The sequence below is a fragment of the Rhea americana genome, unplaced genomic scaffold (assembly GCF_003343005.1).
Source record: "Rhea americana isolate MKP2758 unplaced genomic scaffold, rheAme1 scaffold_20, whole genome shotgun sequence".
NCBI lineage: Eukaryota > Metazoa > Chordata > Aves > Rheiformes > Rheidae > Rhea > Rhea americana.
This window is the reverse complement of record NW_028186150.1, coordinates 1,486,182-1,502,935: the sequence shown is the minus strand read 5'-3', so window position 1 is coordinate 1,502,935 and position 16,754 is coordinate 1,486,182. Positions and strand designations below refer to the sequence as shown.

The 16,754-nt window shown below is 37.4% G+C and overlaps 2 protein-coding genes across 3 annotated transcripts in view; one reads left to right on the top strand and one right to left on the bottom strand.

Moving 5' to 3' along the window:
* DPY19L3 (dpy-19 like C-mannosyltransferase 3) overlaps positions 1-6,528 on the top strand; it is a 39,346-nt gene extending 32,818 nt beyond the window's left edge. For both annotated transcript variants that reach the window (XM_085303782.1, XM_085303781.1), the window contains 3 exons: positions 183-315; positions 1,052-1,210; positions 1,843-6,528. In XM_085303782.1, coding sequence (XP_085159908.1) covers positions 183-315; positions 1,052-1,210; positions 1,843-2,004 — 454 coding nt within the window. In that variant the 3' untranslated portion in view covers positions 2,005-6,528. The remainder of the gene's footprint in view (positions 1-182; positions 316-1,051; positions 1,211-1,842) is intronic.
* Positions 6,529-12,000: 5,472 nt separating this feature from the next.
* Positions 12,001-16,754, bottom strand: part of LOC146596488 (neural-cadherin-like) — a 43,418-nt gene continuing 38,664 nt past the window's right edge. The window contains exons 28-30 of the mRNA XM_085303780.1: positions 15,867-16,131; positions 14,131-14,311; positions 12,001-13,135 (exon numbers count right to left, since the gene is read on the bottom strand). Coding sequence (XP_085159906.1) covers positions 12,853-13,135; positions 14,131-14,311; positions 15,867-16,131 — 729 coding nt within the window. The 3' untranslated portion in view covers positions 12,001-12,852. The remainder of the gene's footprint in view (positions 13,136-14,130; positions 14,312-15,866; positions 16,132-16,754) is intronic.

Sequence of the window (16,754 nt, the reverse complement as noted above, 5' to 3'; positions counted from 1 at the left end):
AATTTAAGGCTTCATCTTGTGGGGAGAGGGAGAGGAAAGRGTGCACACATTTGCTTCAGCAGTTTGCTCCTTGAAAAGGGGAGAGGCAGAAGAATTTTTTCAGTATTTTTGTTTCTGATCTGTAGTAATTGAAGCCAAAATGCCCCTACAGAGACTTCTCAGACTTGTGAACATTTGTTTAGGTCAAACACTCCAAACACAGCAGTGTTTGCTGGGAGCATGCAGCTACTAGCAGGAGTCAAACTGTGCACTGGACGGATCTTAACTAATCATCCCCATTATGAAGATAAGCATCTGAGAGAGAGRACAAAACAGGTAAGAATATTCTGGTTGTTTCAGCTAATACTCATCCTTGTCACTGGCTCCGCTCCACAAAACACCTGCCATCTCTAACAACACATTGGTAGTCGCATTGCACACTTTACCCATTGCTTTAGCTTATTTTCAGCTGCAGTCCCAGGATTTAATTTGTGAAACTCGTAGTACTTTGGGATCTGCTGACTCACTTCTTGTGGCTGGTATATGTCTGAATGACTATACCTAGATACCCAAGCTAGTTCTGAATGAGCAGGTTTGGGTTCTGTTGGGATTAATATATCCTACTTCTCAACCAATTCTTTAACCTATGTGAAGCGTTTCCTTGATTTGCCTAATACTCTCTTCAGTTCCCAAATAGCACATTACATTTAATATAGAAACCACCTCCACACAGAGCTGGAGAGCGAGCTTAAAACTGTCATTCCCTATAGAACARACAGTCTCCAAGAGCTTTACAGTGTCTACCAAGGACTTTATGCAGACAGCAGCATGATTCATTATCTTTCAGTTTTGTAGTCAACAGCAATGCTATTTGGCATCATAGTAGCTGTAATATAGAAACTCTAGATTGCTACTGGATACAGCATATATATGTATGTATTTTGAAAAAAGTTGTATGGATTATAGATCTCTTTTTTCTAGTTCAAGGTAAAGGAATCATGAAAGAGCAAACAAAGAAATGCATAGCAATAACGTACTTATTGTCTTACAAGTTAGTTTTTTTCCTTTATAGATTTATCAGATTTATGCCAAGAGATCTCCTGAAGATGTTTACAGAATACTGCGATCCTTTGGCACAGATTATGTGATCCTAGAAGACAGTATATGTTATGAAAGAAGACATAGTAGAGGCTGTCGGTTACGTGACCTCCTTGATGTAGCTAATGGTCATGTAAGTATTTTATAAAAATTTTAGAAATAAATTATGTTTTGTTAAGTTTTTTGTGGAAGAACTGTAATTGGTTTGAAGCAGCTTGGATTTTTTTCCACTTYATTATGACAGTGGAAAGTAAATCTAACAGAGCCTTTAAACATGCTTACAGTTGCCAGAATGAACCCTGCTTACTTTTAATGGTGTTTGCTAATTAACAAGGAGGACTTTAACCTGGGGAAAGTAAGTAATCACTTCCTGCTGAGCATCAGGTTAGCAGTGCACACATAGTATTCCTCTCCAGGGAGTAAATCATGGCACAGCTTCAGCTGCCTCAGGAAAGCTGACAGGTGTGCTACACCATTGTGTCAAGGGAATTTTCAAGCATTTCTGGAGTTAATGTAGCCCCTGCAGGCAGCATAACTAAGAACAGATAGGTGCCACTGACACATCAGCTGTTTATGAATAATAGAGACAATGATACTGTAACCTYAACATTTTTTCCTCCCATTTATTTCACACAGTCACTGTTTTCAAATCTGACCGGTCTGTCCTTCTAAATGTATTGCCACGGTTGCTTTCAGTTTCTTATTATTGCTTATAACAATGAATCGGCTAAAGATATTTCACATATCTGTTCACTTTCATTGCAGATCATGGATGGTTTGGGAGAGAATGAACCTGATTTGAAACCTTCGTTGTATCCTCGCTTCTGTGAGGAAATTAAAAAAAATCTGCCTTCTTATACTGTACACTTCACCAGAGTGTTTCAAAATAAGACATTCCACGTTTACAAGCTTGCTAARCATAAATAACATTTCCAACAATGGCTTCAAGTTCAGTATTTTAATCCTAGAGTCCACATTAGAAGATGCAGAAGTTTGTGAAGAAGTTTACAAATGTAACACATTTGTAGTACATTTTACATTAATAACTTGTTTAATTTTTTTAAAAAAAACAAAAGACTGCCTCATTTTGATAACATTCTTGATGTTGCCAAAATTTTCATAGATTCACAAGTATATGCTAGCAGGGACTATTTTAATTATCTAGTCTGACCTTCTGAATACCTAGGAWATACATTCTTTCCATTTTTAACCAACCAAAAGACACAAAATGACCTGCCTGCATGACCACTACAGAATAGCTAACCTACAAAGTTCCGCTCTTGGTTTTGGATTTTTACTATAAAAGTGATAGAAATTCAATGAAATTAGCCCATGCCACTGCATTACTAAGTATGCATTATCTTCGTGAACTGTTAAAGTAATAACAATATTGGGTTTAGTCTTAAAATCTGATCCTTTCTGACAAACTTTTATGCTCTTTCAGTGCCTCTTTTTTGAATTTGTTGSGGCTACATGTGGACATGAGTTTCCAAGCTTATGTTTGCAGAATTAGTAAGTGCAGAATCAGCAAACAAGTTTTAGTCTGTTTTAATCTGATTGTACAGCAGTTTTTAGTGATACAGAAACATGCTGGTTTATAGGATTACGCATTTAATGATGGAGTGTTACGCATTTCTAATGAGAATTAAGGTTGGAGCATGCTTTTGATACATGTTGCATGTTTGTATCCTCTCACAATGCTCAGGACAAACAAACAACRAATTCCTCTGCTTGGATTCTCACACCATTATTTTCTGTTTGCTTTCCAAACCACAGGGCATCCCTTTCACCCTGCATGCATTCCAGAAGTAGAATACCAGAATGGAACCTTACAAGCCACCCTTACAAAAGAAACATTCATCTTTCAAATTGGTAGGAAACTTGRGTATTTAAAATACGTTCAGGTATTTTTTTTGCTTTACGATATTTCAAATACAAAGCTACATTTTTAGCATAATAAAAGCTGTTATTATGTCCTTGCTCCTTATCCRRAAAAAAAAAAAAAATGACAGGGGTTCTTTTTGAATTGGTTTAGAAGATTAAGTGAAGGCAGGCTTCAGTATCCAAGAACTTTTGATTTGTTTGTAGCCTTTGTCTTTTTTCCAGGCTAGAACTTTGTAATTCTATTCACCTTTTAAATGCTATGTAGATAGCTTCTCACTTTTACTGTAATTTAGCGCAATTTTGGTTTTATATTGAAATCAGAGATTAAGCCTGACTGAAAGTCTAACAGTACTCTCCAAGTTAATTAGGTATCTACTAGGATCATTTGTTTCTTATGAAAAACAGAATAGTAATAATCAAGTGCCTCTAGGCCAACATTGAATTAACATTTGAACACCTATTAGAGTGTTTGTGGCTTGTGCAAATAACTCAGTTACAATAATTATCACTGCAATTAATTTCTAATGATGAGAAACTTTGATAGCAAACTCCACATTTAATTTAATCAAGATGTGTAATGAGATTAACTTCCACAACTGAGCTGTGTTTCAATTCCAAGTGATTTAAATGTTTTCCCTTTTCAGTTGTAGTAAGGTAAATTACTGAAGAGATGAGAGACAGTTATGTCACATGCTCAAACAATTTTATATTCAGTAAATACTCATTAAATAACCTTCAACATCTTCCTGCACTTTCATGCTAATACAGAAGGAAAGCGTGCTTTAATCAGACTGYATTTAAATCAAACATTGGCAGTAGCTAGACTGTTAAACTGAGCAACAGAAACTCCTGAATAATTTCAATCCTGTATCCCTTAATGAGGTTGGAGACCACTGCAGTTTAGCGTAAGACAATAATAAAATATTTTAATCAGTATTAAAACTTTAATTAGGCCCATAATGATGCATGCCTGTTCTTGCTGAAAGCAGGGGTCAGTGAATTCCTCAATGAGTGCCTTACAGTAATTGAAAACAAGCACAGGTAAGGTAAAGTATCTCTAGGCTGTACTGTCTTATTTTAAAATGTGGTTGTGTCTTTCTTTAATGGTGCATAAACTTTCTTTCTCCRATTTAAGTGAAAGATTCCAAGATCCAACCATAGCCTATAATTTTCAGAACTTATTTCTAGATAACAGCTGAAGTTAAGAAGTCCTTACAATAACAAAATTAYTTTTAAGCAGAGTACTATCTCCTTAGAACACAAATACCCCTCAAAATAGCATAGTAGAAATTYGAGGTGTTAGATTCACAGTATTTTCAAAATTATTTTAACTTCTGCAGTTAGCAGTCACTAAGGCCTCCACAGTTTGTGACTTTTAAATAATTCCAACCGTTCTAGTACCTGAAAAAATACCARTTTGGACGGAGAGACATATTTCAGTGGCTATTTAGTAAAATCTTCAGAAGACTAATCTCTATAAAACAGAAAATGCCAAGGAGCAGACCACTTACCAGCTCAGCAGAAGGAAGATGCTCATCAGGACAGTGACCCTAGCAGCCTCAGCAGCTGCTTCATGCCCCTGATTTAAGGGCTTGGCTGCAGAGCAGAGCATGCTGGGGAGGGCTCCAGCGGCGGCGAGTGGTCAGCCTCTGCCAGGGTGCGGGGCTGAGGCACCCCGGGTAAAAAGGGCTGCGTTCCCTGTGCCTAGACGTTGGGTATATTGAGACTTCTAGGAGATACGTGGTGTTTTATTTATTTGTTTGAAAATTACTTTCTCTGCTTCCTGTGTCTTTCCACAATACACCTACATTGCGTTAAAACTCTTAGTTTTTTTGTAACAACTTGTGCTTATTCTTGAACTACATCATCCCAATGCATCTTATTTCCAAGTGGCTGTTGTAGCATCTGTTTCATCGTATTAAGTATGATTCATCCCCATGAACAACACTTGTGGCAGTGCACTATATGAATGAGACCATCATGATTTCTGCAATATGTTATATATTGTCTGTAAGGACTATTAAGTAAGTAAGTAAGTTGTGCATTATCAGTGGAATTGCAAGCATGAAAGACTTATTTCTTTTAGATAACAGAGCCAAAATGTTATCAAGTAGCCAGAATGTTTTAGAGGAGAGAAAAGCCTTTGAGATCCATAATTATATTTTCAGTTCTTGTTTCAATATTCTGCTGGACAAATCTAACATACAGCTATTTTATAATATGTTGTTGTACAGAGATGTAATGACTATTGTATACTAAATAAACTTGTGTCACTAGAAAAACCACAAGTTTGGGTTTTTATGGTGGGAGGGATAGAGAAAGGAGCAGGTAGGGAATATAACACTCCTCGTATCAGTCCATACGGAGGAAAACAAAGTTTTCAGCAAGTCTTCACTTTTTTTCCACGCTCGTTACATGGCATGTATCACTGACTTTCTTGACTCATCTCTGTGTTTTACAGGTTGCTGGAATTCTTTTCACTATTACAAGTTAAAACTGTATCAGTCATGATTGTTCCAATTCACCCCATGTGCTTAGCTTTAACAGGATCAGTAGACTGTCTGAGGAAATTATACTAATTTAAGTAAATATCATTTGTTTTGACCTGTAGCGATCCGCTGCTAGCTTCCTCATTGCCGCTTAAGTTTTAGTTAGTTATCTTAGTGAATTTTAAGATGATTTGAATTGGGATGTCCTGTAGATACACCTTTGAAAATTTAACCCTTCTCTCAGCAGGTAGAAATGGGATGTGCAGAGGCACACGCATGCATGCGCACACACATACACACACACTCACTCTCACTGTCACTTCTCCAGTGCCTGAGTACAATGTCTTTGCACATGTAATGGCACTCTTAAGAGATTTTTTTTTTTTTTTTTGAGGGGGGGAGTCAGCAATGTTAATTAGGAACAAACCCAAGCGGTCCATAAGATTATTAATTTAATTAATGGAATGTAATAAGATGATGGTCTGGTGATAGAATGCTATGATGTGCCAGAGAACCATGTTTCTCAAAACCTTCTCATCCATCAAGAATCATCAGTAGGATAGTTTCAGCCATTTATTTAAATCCCCAAAGAATAGCCATKTTTTCCATCACTTCTATAATTAAGGAACTGCTTGAATTTCTCTTAATCCTGCTCTTTTTACTGCCATGGTTTGCCTTCTAAAGCTGCTGGTACTAGCCAGTAGGTCAGACTTAAGGACAAGCAGCTTTTGTATGGCTTGGCATATATATGAGTTTATATGCATCTATGTGTTTATATGAGTGTTATAGCTTGTAATTAGGGAAGAAATGGTACAGAGCAGCAACTTCAGGTTGGCTTCTAAACTACCTGTTTTGGAATGGTTTGGGCATAGTAAGAGGTAAGCTCAACCTGAACAACTCTATGCCTATATTAAGGAATGCAGTCCCCATGTGTCTTCTCCTCAGCAAGCTACAGATCTGGGTTCTAGCTTGCTTTTAAGCTCACCTGATGACCACGCAAGTACTTCATGGACAGATGGAGGAACTTTAACTAAAGGGATGGAATGAAGACCTGGATCACAGTCATTCATCCAGTAAGGTGAGCAAGTTTTATTTTTCCAGACACTCAAGTAACTGGTTTAACTGCAAAGAACTTACAGCAAGACATCAATGATTCCTCTGTTGACTGTATTTTGTTACAAATCTCAATCTAGTATTCATGGTGCTAATGAATTAATACAAGGTAGGGAAGAAGAGAAAAATTACTTCTCTTTCTTAAAATAACTGACAGGCTTTAGAGATGTGTTAGTTTGTCCTGCCTGTCTAGCTTGAAGATCTTTTGACCAGCTACCTTCTGCACACATACATGTGTCCTGCTGCAGATAATGAGCATATGTACCTGTCAGCTTCTCGGCAACCAAAGCCCAGGCAGAGGGTTGCTTGCCGAATAAATCTATGGGTAACATGACTTGACTAACTGTTGAATATAAAGTAGTAGTTTTCCTTCACCTTAGAAAAATCTGCTGTCTATAAACTGCAGAAACTATGACCATACCATGTGCAAGCAAAACTGACATCTGAGAAGAATCATGCTGGGCTATGGCCCCAGCCAGCTGCAACATTCTGCTTGGAAAACTGAGAAACAGTAACATCTCTTGTGAGAGCATGACTAAGGAGTTTTGAGTCCAGGTACCAATTCCAGGGGTGGGGAGGGGGAGATCTGTTGGTCTGCTGCTGCTGAAGCAACACTTGCAGGGTGATGGAACACAGACCTGCAAACAGCAAGTCTGTTGTGGTATTTCTTCAGTCCTAGCTAGACAGTCCCTTGACGAGCTTGTAGAATTGTTACCATTCATCTTCTGTGGCAGCAAAGATGCATGAGTTCAGCTGCTTAGTACAACCACTTATGAAGGTCTGAGGCCTGTCACCCAGAGCAGTGAGTTCCCAGTTACTGTACAAAGACTGTCTGTTTTTTTGCTTTGTCAAGGTTTCTTGCAAGTTGGCTTTAAGTTCTTGACATAATTGAGCTGGAAGTTGATGGTGCAACTAGAAACAGAGGTCTTTGAGGAGTGGTAGCCAGCACAAATGCAGACGAAAGCTCATGGAGTCACAGTCAGCCACAGTGTGAAGTTCAAAGCTTACACATTTGGTATAGGAGTGCACCAGGTGGGCAGGTGACAGCCCAGTTCCCTCTGTAGATGTAATCCTTGGTATTCCGTTTTTCAGTCTTCCAGCTGAGTGTGTTTAAGGYATTAAGAATGTGTGTTTTTCCACAAATGTCAGGCATCCACAGTCTGCTGCTATAGGAAAATAACTGGAGTTGCAGTTCTAACATTTTCTACTTTTAACTTCAGTTCTAAGTGGGTTTTTTTGTTTGTTTGTTTTTTTAATCCCACCTCCACTGGCAGTGTCTTAGACCCTCTAGTGGAGAGGAGAACAACTGATTTTGGAACAGCGGAGCATACTGCTCTAAAAACAGGAACTGGATTTGCTTCTCTGTAAATGGAAAGAATACCTGGTTGATGAACTACTGCAGTTTTGCTGGACAGGCTAGGAGGACGGAAATGATTTTGCATGGGCACATGACCACCCAGCACCATGGTCCACATACAGTGGCTTAAAGGACAGAGCAAGGCTGTCCTTTAATTACATCTTCCTGCAGTGAAGTGGCTTAGGCTGAATTCCACTGTGTGTCTGAATTCCCACACATGTCCTAAGGAGGATGCACACAAGTGTATTGTTAAGAAAGTAGAACACAGTTATTTCTATTATTGAGTGAACAGAGATGCAGAGTTGCAATTACTGAAGTCAGTGTGAATTCAAATTAGTATAAAGTGCAAGACAAAACATTTTTTTTTCATAGACACAATTGTTCAACTGCCTTTCTCCACCCCCCCCTCCCCCCCCCAGCCCCACACTGTCCCATCAGGTATACCAGCATAACTGCAATTGCTTCTGCTCTCTGCTTGGTGCTGCTCAGCTCGTGTTGATTAGAAGCTTCTAAACTAACCTGACAGACTGATTTACCTATAGTTCCCCTGACAGGTTTGAAACATGAATAACAACCACCTAGAAGCAACTGCTGCTTTCCTTGGCTCATCTTCATCCAGAACAGCATGCCTGAGTTATGTGTGGAAGTGTCTGATCAGAGCCTTGCGAAGAATAATTCAAGAAAGTGTGCACTTCAGTCAACCTAAAATATATGCAAAGAGGACACGTCACATACAGAAGGCTCATTTATTATTTATATGTTGCTGCAGATATGCATGGCAAATCAAAAGACAGTCCTTGCCCCAAGGAGCTTACAAGCTGAATTAGACTAAAACCAACCAAAATGGCAGCATATCCATAGCAAGAGAGAGAAATAATGGATACAGACACAATTACTGCTCCCGGAGAAGGAATAGTGCATAATATTCATTTTTTTTATACCTTGGTTGTGGCTGCTATGATCAGGAAATACAGAATCCAACATACCTGACTTGTGAACATTACAAGATATTCTAACTTATGTTTCCCTGCAGGTAAGTGTTACCAGTAAAATTATAAAATTATAGACTATTTACTATGTGTGAATTAAAATGGCTAGGCATGGGTAAAATCATATTTCTGTTTATCTTTTCCAGATGAAAAATATCGTAATACCTGGCTCATGTAACCATCTGTTGATTGTACACTCAAAACCTTCCAAAGAAAGAGTGTCACAAATGATTAGATGTGTGCAAGAACAAGATACTGCATGTGCATTTGATTTGGGAAATGTGCAAATTAATCTAGCATATATATATATGCCAGACCTTTGTAAGATGTTTGACATTCCCAAAATAGCTACTGATGCACCCTGAAAGCAAAGCAATAGTTGTGTCTTAGTTTTACAATACATCATAGTACAATGCATCATTTTATGCTTTGTTCTAATGAAAGAAGTATAAATCTTAGAACCTGTAGAATGTATTTATATTATCAAAAGCAAAAAAACAGCACAGAACATTCTTAATCAAGTTTTATATAGTCAAATGCAGCAGGAAGTGGTCTCAACTGAAGAAAAAAAACCTCTCTGCTTCAAATACATTTTGTTTTTAAAAAAGATCTAGAATACTAGCTGGACAGCAAATGCACTGAAAAACAGACTGATGATAAACTTGGAATACAGCATTCAATCCTCTGTAACTGCTGTTTCTTCTCTGCTCCCAATTGTTTATGATTTTCTACCAAAAAGCCCTTGAGTGCTGCATTATTATGTGCTATCATATTGCTAAAAGAAATGTTTGTATTCTTATAGTTCATAGCTTTTGGAAAATTACCATTTTTGCATTAGCCTTTTAGCAGAGTTTCATTTATCACAGGATTTTTAGTTTTAGAAGTCACAGTGCTGAGTGAAATTATTTTTTGGAGACAGGAAAGATCTTAAGTCTTTTGACATTTTTACAACATCCAAGGGATCTTGGATTTTCTTCTTCACTGAAAATGATCAGTCTTTTTTATCAGGCGTATGCAWCCATACCCCAGCCTCAGATCTCCCTAGCAAGGTTACATTTGTACCTGGTCAGTGCATCTCCAGCTTCTCAAATCCAGTTCTTAGTAAGAACTGATGTCTTCCAAATCCTCATGATGTGCAGGTACATGGTAAACTCCTACATTCAGATCTTTGTGACTCTTCCAGCAAGCCCACAAGAATGCAGCACTAAGTAGAACTGTATAAACACATAAGAGCAAAACCAAGAATCATTCAGAAACAAATAAAATATACCCAAAAGTACTGCAATATGGCTAAGACAACAGCTGTTCTACATGAGTACTGCAGTACTGGTTTGCAGTTTGAATTAGTAACCTGCAGTTTTGTGTTCCACAGTAAATGTTTGATTTGTGCTCAGTCACATAAGCTAGGAATAACTTCAGCAAAGTGAAGCTGATGCAATTTCATTCAAGCTATAAAGAAAGCAGAACTACATCCTCAAGAAATCAAGCCAATGAGATTATTTGCAGCTGTAGCACAGATGCATTTGTAGTTGCAGATGCTCTTGATTTGAGCATTACTTCCATTAAACATCAATGTAGTTACAAGTAATTATCGAAGACAGAAGAAAAGGCCTTTAAAAAAATACCTTCAAATTGTAAGCATAACAATTACTGGAGAACTGAATGACACAAGTGTTCAGAGACCTGCTTACTATATTGACTTTAAAAAAAAAAAAACAGAAAATGTATACAAAGGTGTTGCACATAAATAACAATGAGTTGAAAGGAACATGCAATTATATAAATAACAGAAATGAAGTATAAGACGACATAACACAAAAGAGAAAATTACTGCTTTATACATATTAGAAAAAAATTCAGGCACATATTTTGCCTTAGCATCCATGAATTTAAACATTTTTCTTAAATGCTTAGGTGCCTTTACACACTGACAGTTATAAATCTTCAGCAATATTGGATATTGAACACTATGTAAATACAAACCTGTGAACGAGTGTGCTACCAACTCTATAGAGATASATAAAAGCTGACAGTTAGACCCCAAACCACTGGGTACAATAAACTAATGTTGCAGTGACCTTATGTTACAGGTGCAGTGATCTAATGTTACAAAGACCTTATGGAATATCTACACACCAGAATGCAGTTCTGTTCAGCAGTATCTAGATGAGCTTGGAACTAAAGCTTGCGTATAGTGCGATCTACGCCCTGCACTGTGCTGGGTAGCTATGCCCTTCAAGCCAAACCAATCCAGTTTTGAAATCTTTTTTTTTTCCCCCCCTCCTCCAAATCTACAAAAACATGACACAAGGATTTTCTCACATGTTGTAACATGTTTGGCAAATTCCACCTGAGCTGATTTTGACATACTCAGTAAGTCTTTTAACTAAGTCTTAGCACAGCCTTGGTTCCAGGGACAAAAGCTCGTTCTCAGTAACAAGACTGTAAATCAGAAATACCCCCACTGAAGAAAGTATGTCTCTTCCATACAGATAACACCCTATTCTCTTCTCAGCCCCAAATTTATGATCTTGAGTTATAAAACGTGACTGTCATTAAAAGTATTCTTATGAAGTATATTGTTTCTTTGGTCCACAGCATGASTGTTAGGGCAGCTGCAAGCTTCAAAGTATCACTCCATCTTTAACTGAAAAAAAATGAACTGAAKTCTTCTCCAGGCAGGAAGGGTTGGGGGAAGGTTCATGAAGCCACACAAAGTGCAAAATGGTTCCCCATTTGAGTTTAGAAGATAGAATCAGATATCAGAAAAGTAGCTTTTTTCTAATCTATTGTAAACTTATACATTTATAGTTAAAATTGCATGAATTAATCACTTTAGAAATGTATTATCACTCTTTGGAAGCTATGCAAGAGAAAAGGCATTTTAAGTCTTAAGAATAATTTATTTTAAATTCTCCTAATAAAACCTCAAGTTGCTTGATAATACCATAGTTACCTCATCTATTAAAATTTCCAACAATGCATACTATTTGGCTAAAATCAACCATTTCTAACCCTTAATTTAAACCTGAAACATTAGCAGGATTATTAGGTATTTTTTTTTCATTCAGTCAAATGCAAGTAACAACACAATTCACCACAAAACTACTATGAAACAGCAAAAATAATAATAGTAATGATCTTCTCTTRGTTTTAAGTAACTGATTCCAAAGGCTGCAAAATCAGTTAGCTTCCCACTTTATTTGCTGTTCATATTTGCATGGCAAACATAATACATAGGGCAAAGTGATGGTTTTTTTAGGTAGCCACAGATTCAAAAATAGTCAACAAATTCAAAATAGTCCACAATGACCATTGACTACAAAATCTGAAGTGATTTATAAAGTTCTTTAAAAACCGTGGGAAAACTTTTATGTCCTTACTCAGGTAAGCTTTCATGGATTATGTTAAACAACAGGACTAAAAGATGTGATCTTGCCTCTCTAGTGAGATTCTTCTTCATAGAGTGACCTTACTGAAGCCTGAAAGTGATGGAAGAAGCCAAAAGCAGCTGTTAGGAGCTGTGACAAAGTTGGTAAGATGCAAGAGACTGCTTCTCTCTGAACAAACGTATTCCTATCAGACAGTGCATTTCTCCTAGACTGAAAAAATTTGTTTCAGGATCAGTAGTATTTTAAACAGTGCTTAACTGCTAGTAATTTCTTTTCCTTCTGTTCAACTGGATTTGCTTCCAGTTATGCATCTGAACAGTTTATTAGCAATGAAGTGAAAACATGGAGAAAACAAAACTGCAAAGACTTTCCACAACTGATGAATGTTGATTCACTTAGCAATATCTGCAAACAGGGATGAGAAATGAGCTGATGAAGCAGACAGAGACCATAGCAAAAAAGTGAAGGAAGAGTTGTACCTCCATTAAAAAACTGAYTTTTCAGCAGAAAGATGACACGGTGAATATTCAGGACAAGATGGACAAATTAATTCACCAAAGGTAATACAAGATGTAGTTGCCATAACTACCTAACAGTGCCAAAAAACAAATGCAGATGGCAAACATGGAACTAAAGCTCAGGCCTGCATCCTTGTGGAAGATCGCCAGCGTGATTTCACAGTTCCGTCCCGTATAGCCATCAGGACAGTCACACTGGAACTTGGTTGGCGACTGTGAGACACAGGTACCATAGTTACAGGGCTTTTTAGCACATGCAGTATATACGCAGTGTCTACCAGTGGCATTCTCCATGATCATGTGTCCTAGAGGGCAACTGAAAAGACAAAATGAAATAAAACTTTTGAGAAAATTAGGCATGAAAGACAGCATTTAAGACTTCAAACCAGCCTTTGATGGCATTCTCTATATAGAGTTACTGAAATATCTACTAGAAGTTACTTGGCTTAKAATAATTACAGGATTGTAGTCCTTTCTAAAGCAGTCATTCAATAAGAAGCTCCAGATCTTTAAGCCCTTACATCAAGGGCTTACAAAATTCAAGTAGTTCCAGTGGCTTCTGCAAGATTACCTGTATGTAAAATAGCTGGATTAGGACCATGGTCTGCAGTCCTGCCTAGCTATGCTATGTTTTTTGTTTCYATCAGAGTGAATTTCCTGCCAGTCAGATGTTTTCAGCATTTAGGGAAAAAAACTCACTAGAAAATTCTCTTTGTGTGGACAGGGTCAATTAATAATGTTTTAAGGGTGTCTTCACTGCATAGCTAACTTGGATTATAACTGAAGTGTTGTCCTAACCTCAGCCCCAGACACACACAAGAACTCTTAGCTTAATGATGATGTCCTTCAACTTGAGTGGCCTATAAGAGAAGAGAGGTCATAGCTTAAGATGGTTTAAGTCAAATACCAATAAAAGAAAGCACATCTACATTGCACAGCACACGCTTCACAGAAGAGAGGTAGCCATGCTAGGGCTGCGCTCCACCTTTTCCTAGTTTTCAGTCTTTACAAACATTCTGGATTTGCTGCTATTCTTTAAACATTTTTCAGTTAAGACAGACAGCCAAAATCATTACAGAACCAAAGGAGATACGCTGATTTACATCAGCTAAGGGTAGTGCCTAGAAGAAYAGTATTCCCTGAGTAACCTTGAAGCCAGTGTAGCTATGGAGACATCTAGCCCCATGTTTCATTGTAGTTCAGCTGGTTGACAAGATTGCCTGTGGTAGCCTTCATGTCGCACACTCTGCATGCATCCACCTTTCCTCACCTGAGTCTGGAGGGGTTTGTGTTTTTATTTCCACCAATTACCTGCATTCATGCATCATCCACAAATCAACACAAATAAAYTCCTGGTTACAAGGGTTATTCCTACAAGCCTCTGAAGAACAGCCTTCTTTCACTCCCTCGGCACTTAACACCAACACCGGCTCTTTCGTGTGAGTATCCATAGGCAACCTGTAGTTATTAAATCTGACATCCTTCATGCATCCTGAGGCAAGAAACAGAAAAATTCATTCAGCAAGAATGACTTGAAGCAGCCACAAGATTTGACATAACTTACATTTAAAGRGGAGGCTGCCAGGCTGCCAAAACTCAAATCTAGGACTGAATTTCACTAAACTTTCATAGTACTGTGCTTCAGTTTTTTGACTGAATGAGTTTTGATAAAGATTCTCAGCATTTTCAGCAAGAATCAAGTGCTGCTGCAGGCTACTATGTGCTTATGTTCAAGACAGCAGAACAGGTACCCTTTTACTATGTTTCCAAAAGTTGTGGAAAAATCTGTAATAWTCTTCAATCTGTAACAGTATAGATGCATTTGGTTGGTTTTTAATTGTATTTTACAGCTTACCTTTWGAGAAGATCAAAGAAACAAACAAAAAACTGGATGAGACATCCTTGGGTTACCAATAGAAATGGGAGATTTTCTACTACTTTTGTATTATTCATGCAATAAATAAAAATTCAAAATATGGTCTCTAGTTCTCACCATAAGTTTCAGTTGTGCAATTACCTCTAGTGAAAAAATGTTTATCTTTTTTAAAAATAGTTAGGTTGTCATTCTCTTTAATGTGTGTGTGTGTGTGTGTGTGTGTGTGTATTTATTTATTAAAAAAAATGCTTTTTTCTTAGCACTTGGTGTTATTTACTGGATTTTTTTTTTTTTAAATCAGGTGTGAAAAATATTATCATCCTATTCTACATTGATTTATTAGAATCTGGTTAAAGACGTGAAAGCCATGAGAGGAAGCTAATACACAGATACTAGGCATATTTAACAGAGTAATGGCGCATGTACCTTGTCAATACAGAAAATATGCTGCATACAATACAGTAATAATATTGCAATTTTAGGTAGAGGGTGAGCTTCTACCAGAGGACAGCATAAAGCTGTTTTGGATATCTTAGACTTCGGTTTCTCTAATGCCTCCTCTTGTAATAGTGTTGTGCTATTTCTCCAGGCTAAAACAGATCTGTTTTTTAACTGACATTGTGACTTTGTCCACTCAGTTGCTCAAAAATTTGAATTGTTAGCTCTACTTCAATAAACCATTTCTAACTTTAGTTAAAATTAGAATGCTTCAAGTGAGTGACTGTAAAATCCAATAATCCAAACTGCATGAAGGTAAATTTGTTGTGTGCTCTGCAATGCCCATATAAAATAGAAATGTTCCTTTCAGTGTAGGGGCAGTGCTGTTTGGTAAGAAAGGACAGCTGAAGAATGGACTGAATATGAACCAGTTCTACATACCTCCTGCAATAAGCCATCCACAGTCCATCTGGGAGAAGCTCATGGATCCTATATACATATCCTTTAAACAGTAGTGTGAACAGATTACTATCTTTGGTTGCACATAAATCCCTGCTGTACCTTCTTCCTGAGCAGAATAGTAGCTGTCCCTCTTGCAGTGTCTTGCAAAAGTTTCATTTAATTTGGGCTCTATATAAACAGGATGAACTTTTCACAGCATGCACATGTACTACCAGTAAATCTTCATTTTTATAGGTCCATATTCTGAACAGCGAGATCAAGAATTCCTCACCTTGAAAACTCTGGTTTTGATTGAATGGGTAGGTGTTTCCAAGGACCAAGCTGCTGGGGTCAATCACAATCTCTTTGTATATGCCTCCTGCTCTCAGGATTTCTCTCTTCCCACCTCCTTCATAAAGGCGAAGGGTAAATTCATTTTCAATTCTCTCCAGTGTAAYATGATGCCATTCACCATTATCAATGTTGTAGGAGGGAAGGCTTACAGAATAGTCTCCATCACCCAGATTATATGAGACCATTAAGAACCCCTGAACCACCTTGTGGATAATTAACAGAGCAGTGAGGAGAAAAAAAAAAAAGTGTCATCACCTAATATTTTCTGTTGACTTTTCACATTGTATACAAGTCTTGGTTCAAATAATAATAAACATTAAATAAACATTTCTTTAAATTCAGAGTATATTTACACTTCAAATACAAAAATGACTGTAATATACTGTAAAAATACCTCAGRTGCTATGGAAGTAGACAACCTAAATACTGGTAGCAGTGTACCAGTGGTAGCATGTAATTCATTCTAAGCAATTTTACCTGGCTTCTCTGATTGCCCAAAAGGTCTCTTAGACAAATTTATGGAATTCAAGTGGTTCAGAATCTGGTATATCACTTCTACATTGACAGTTCAAAACAATTTAGCTCAAGAAATGACCCATACAATCACATGTATAAGATGTAATTTTCAGAAGCCTACTTCATTAAAACTGCTACAGGCATCTTTCTCAGCAGGATCTGAACTATGTAGAATAAGCCATTCCTGAACTGAGTACCACAGCAGAMAGACCATTCATCTTATTCTATATGGCAAACTGGATACTCCACTACAATGGGTAATAAATTCCTTTGAAGCCAACTGTATTCCATGGTTGTGCAATCAATGTCA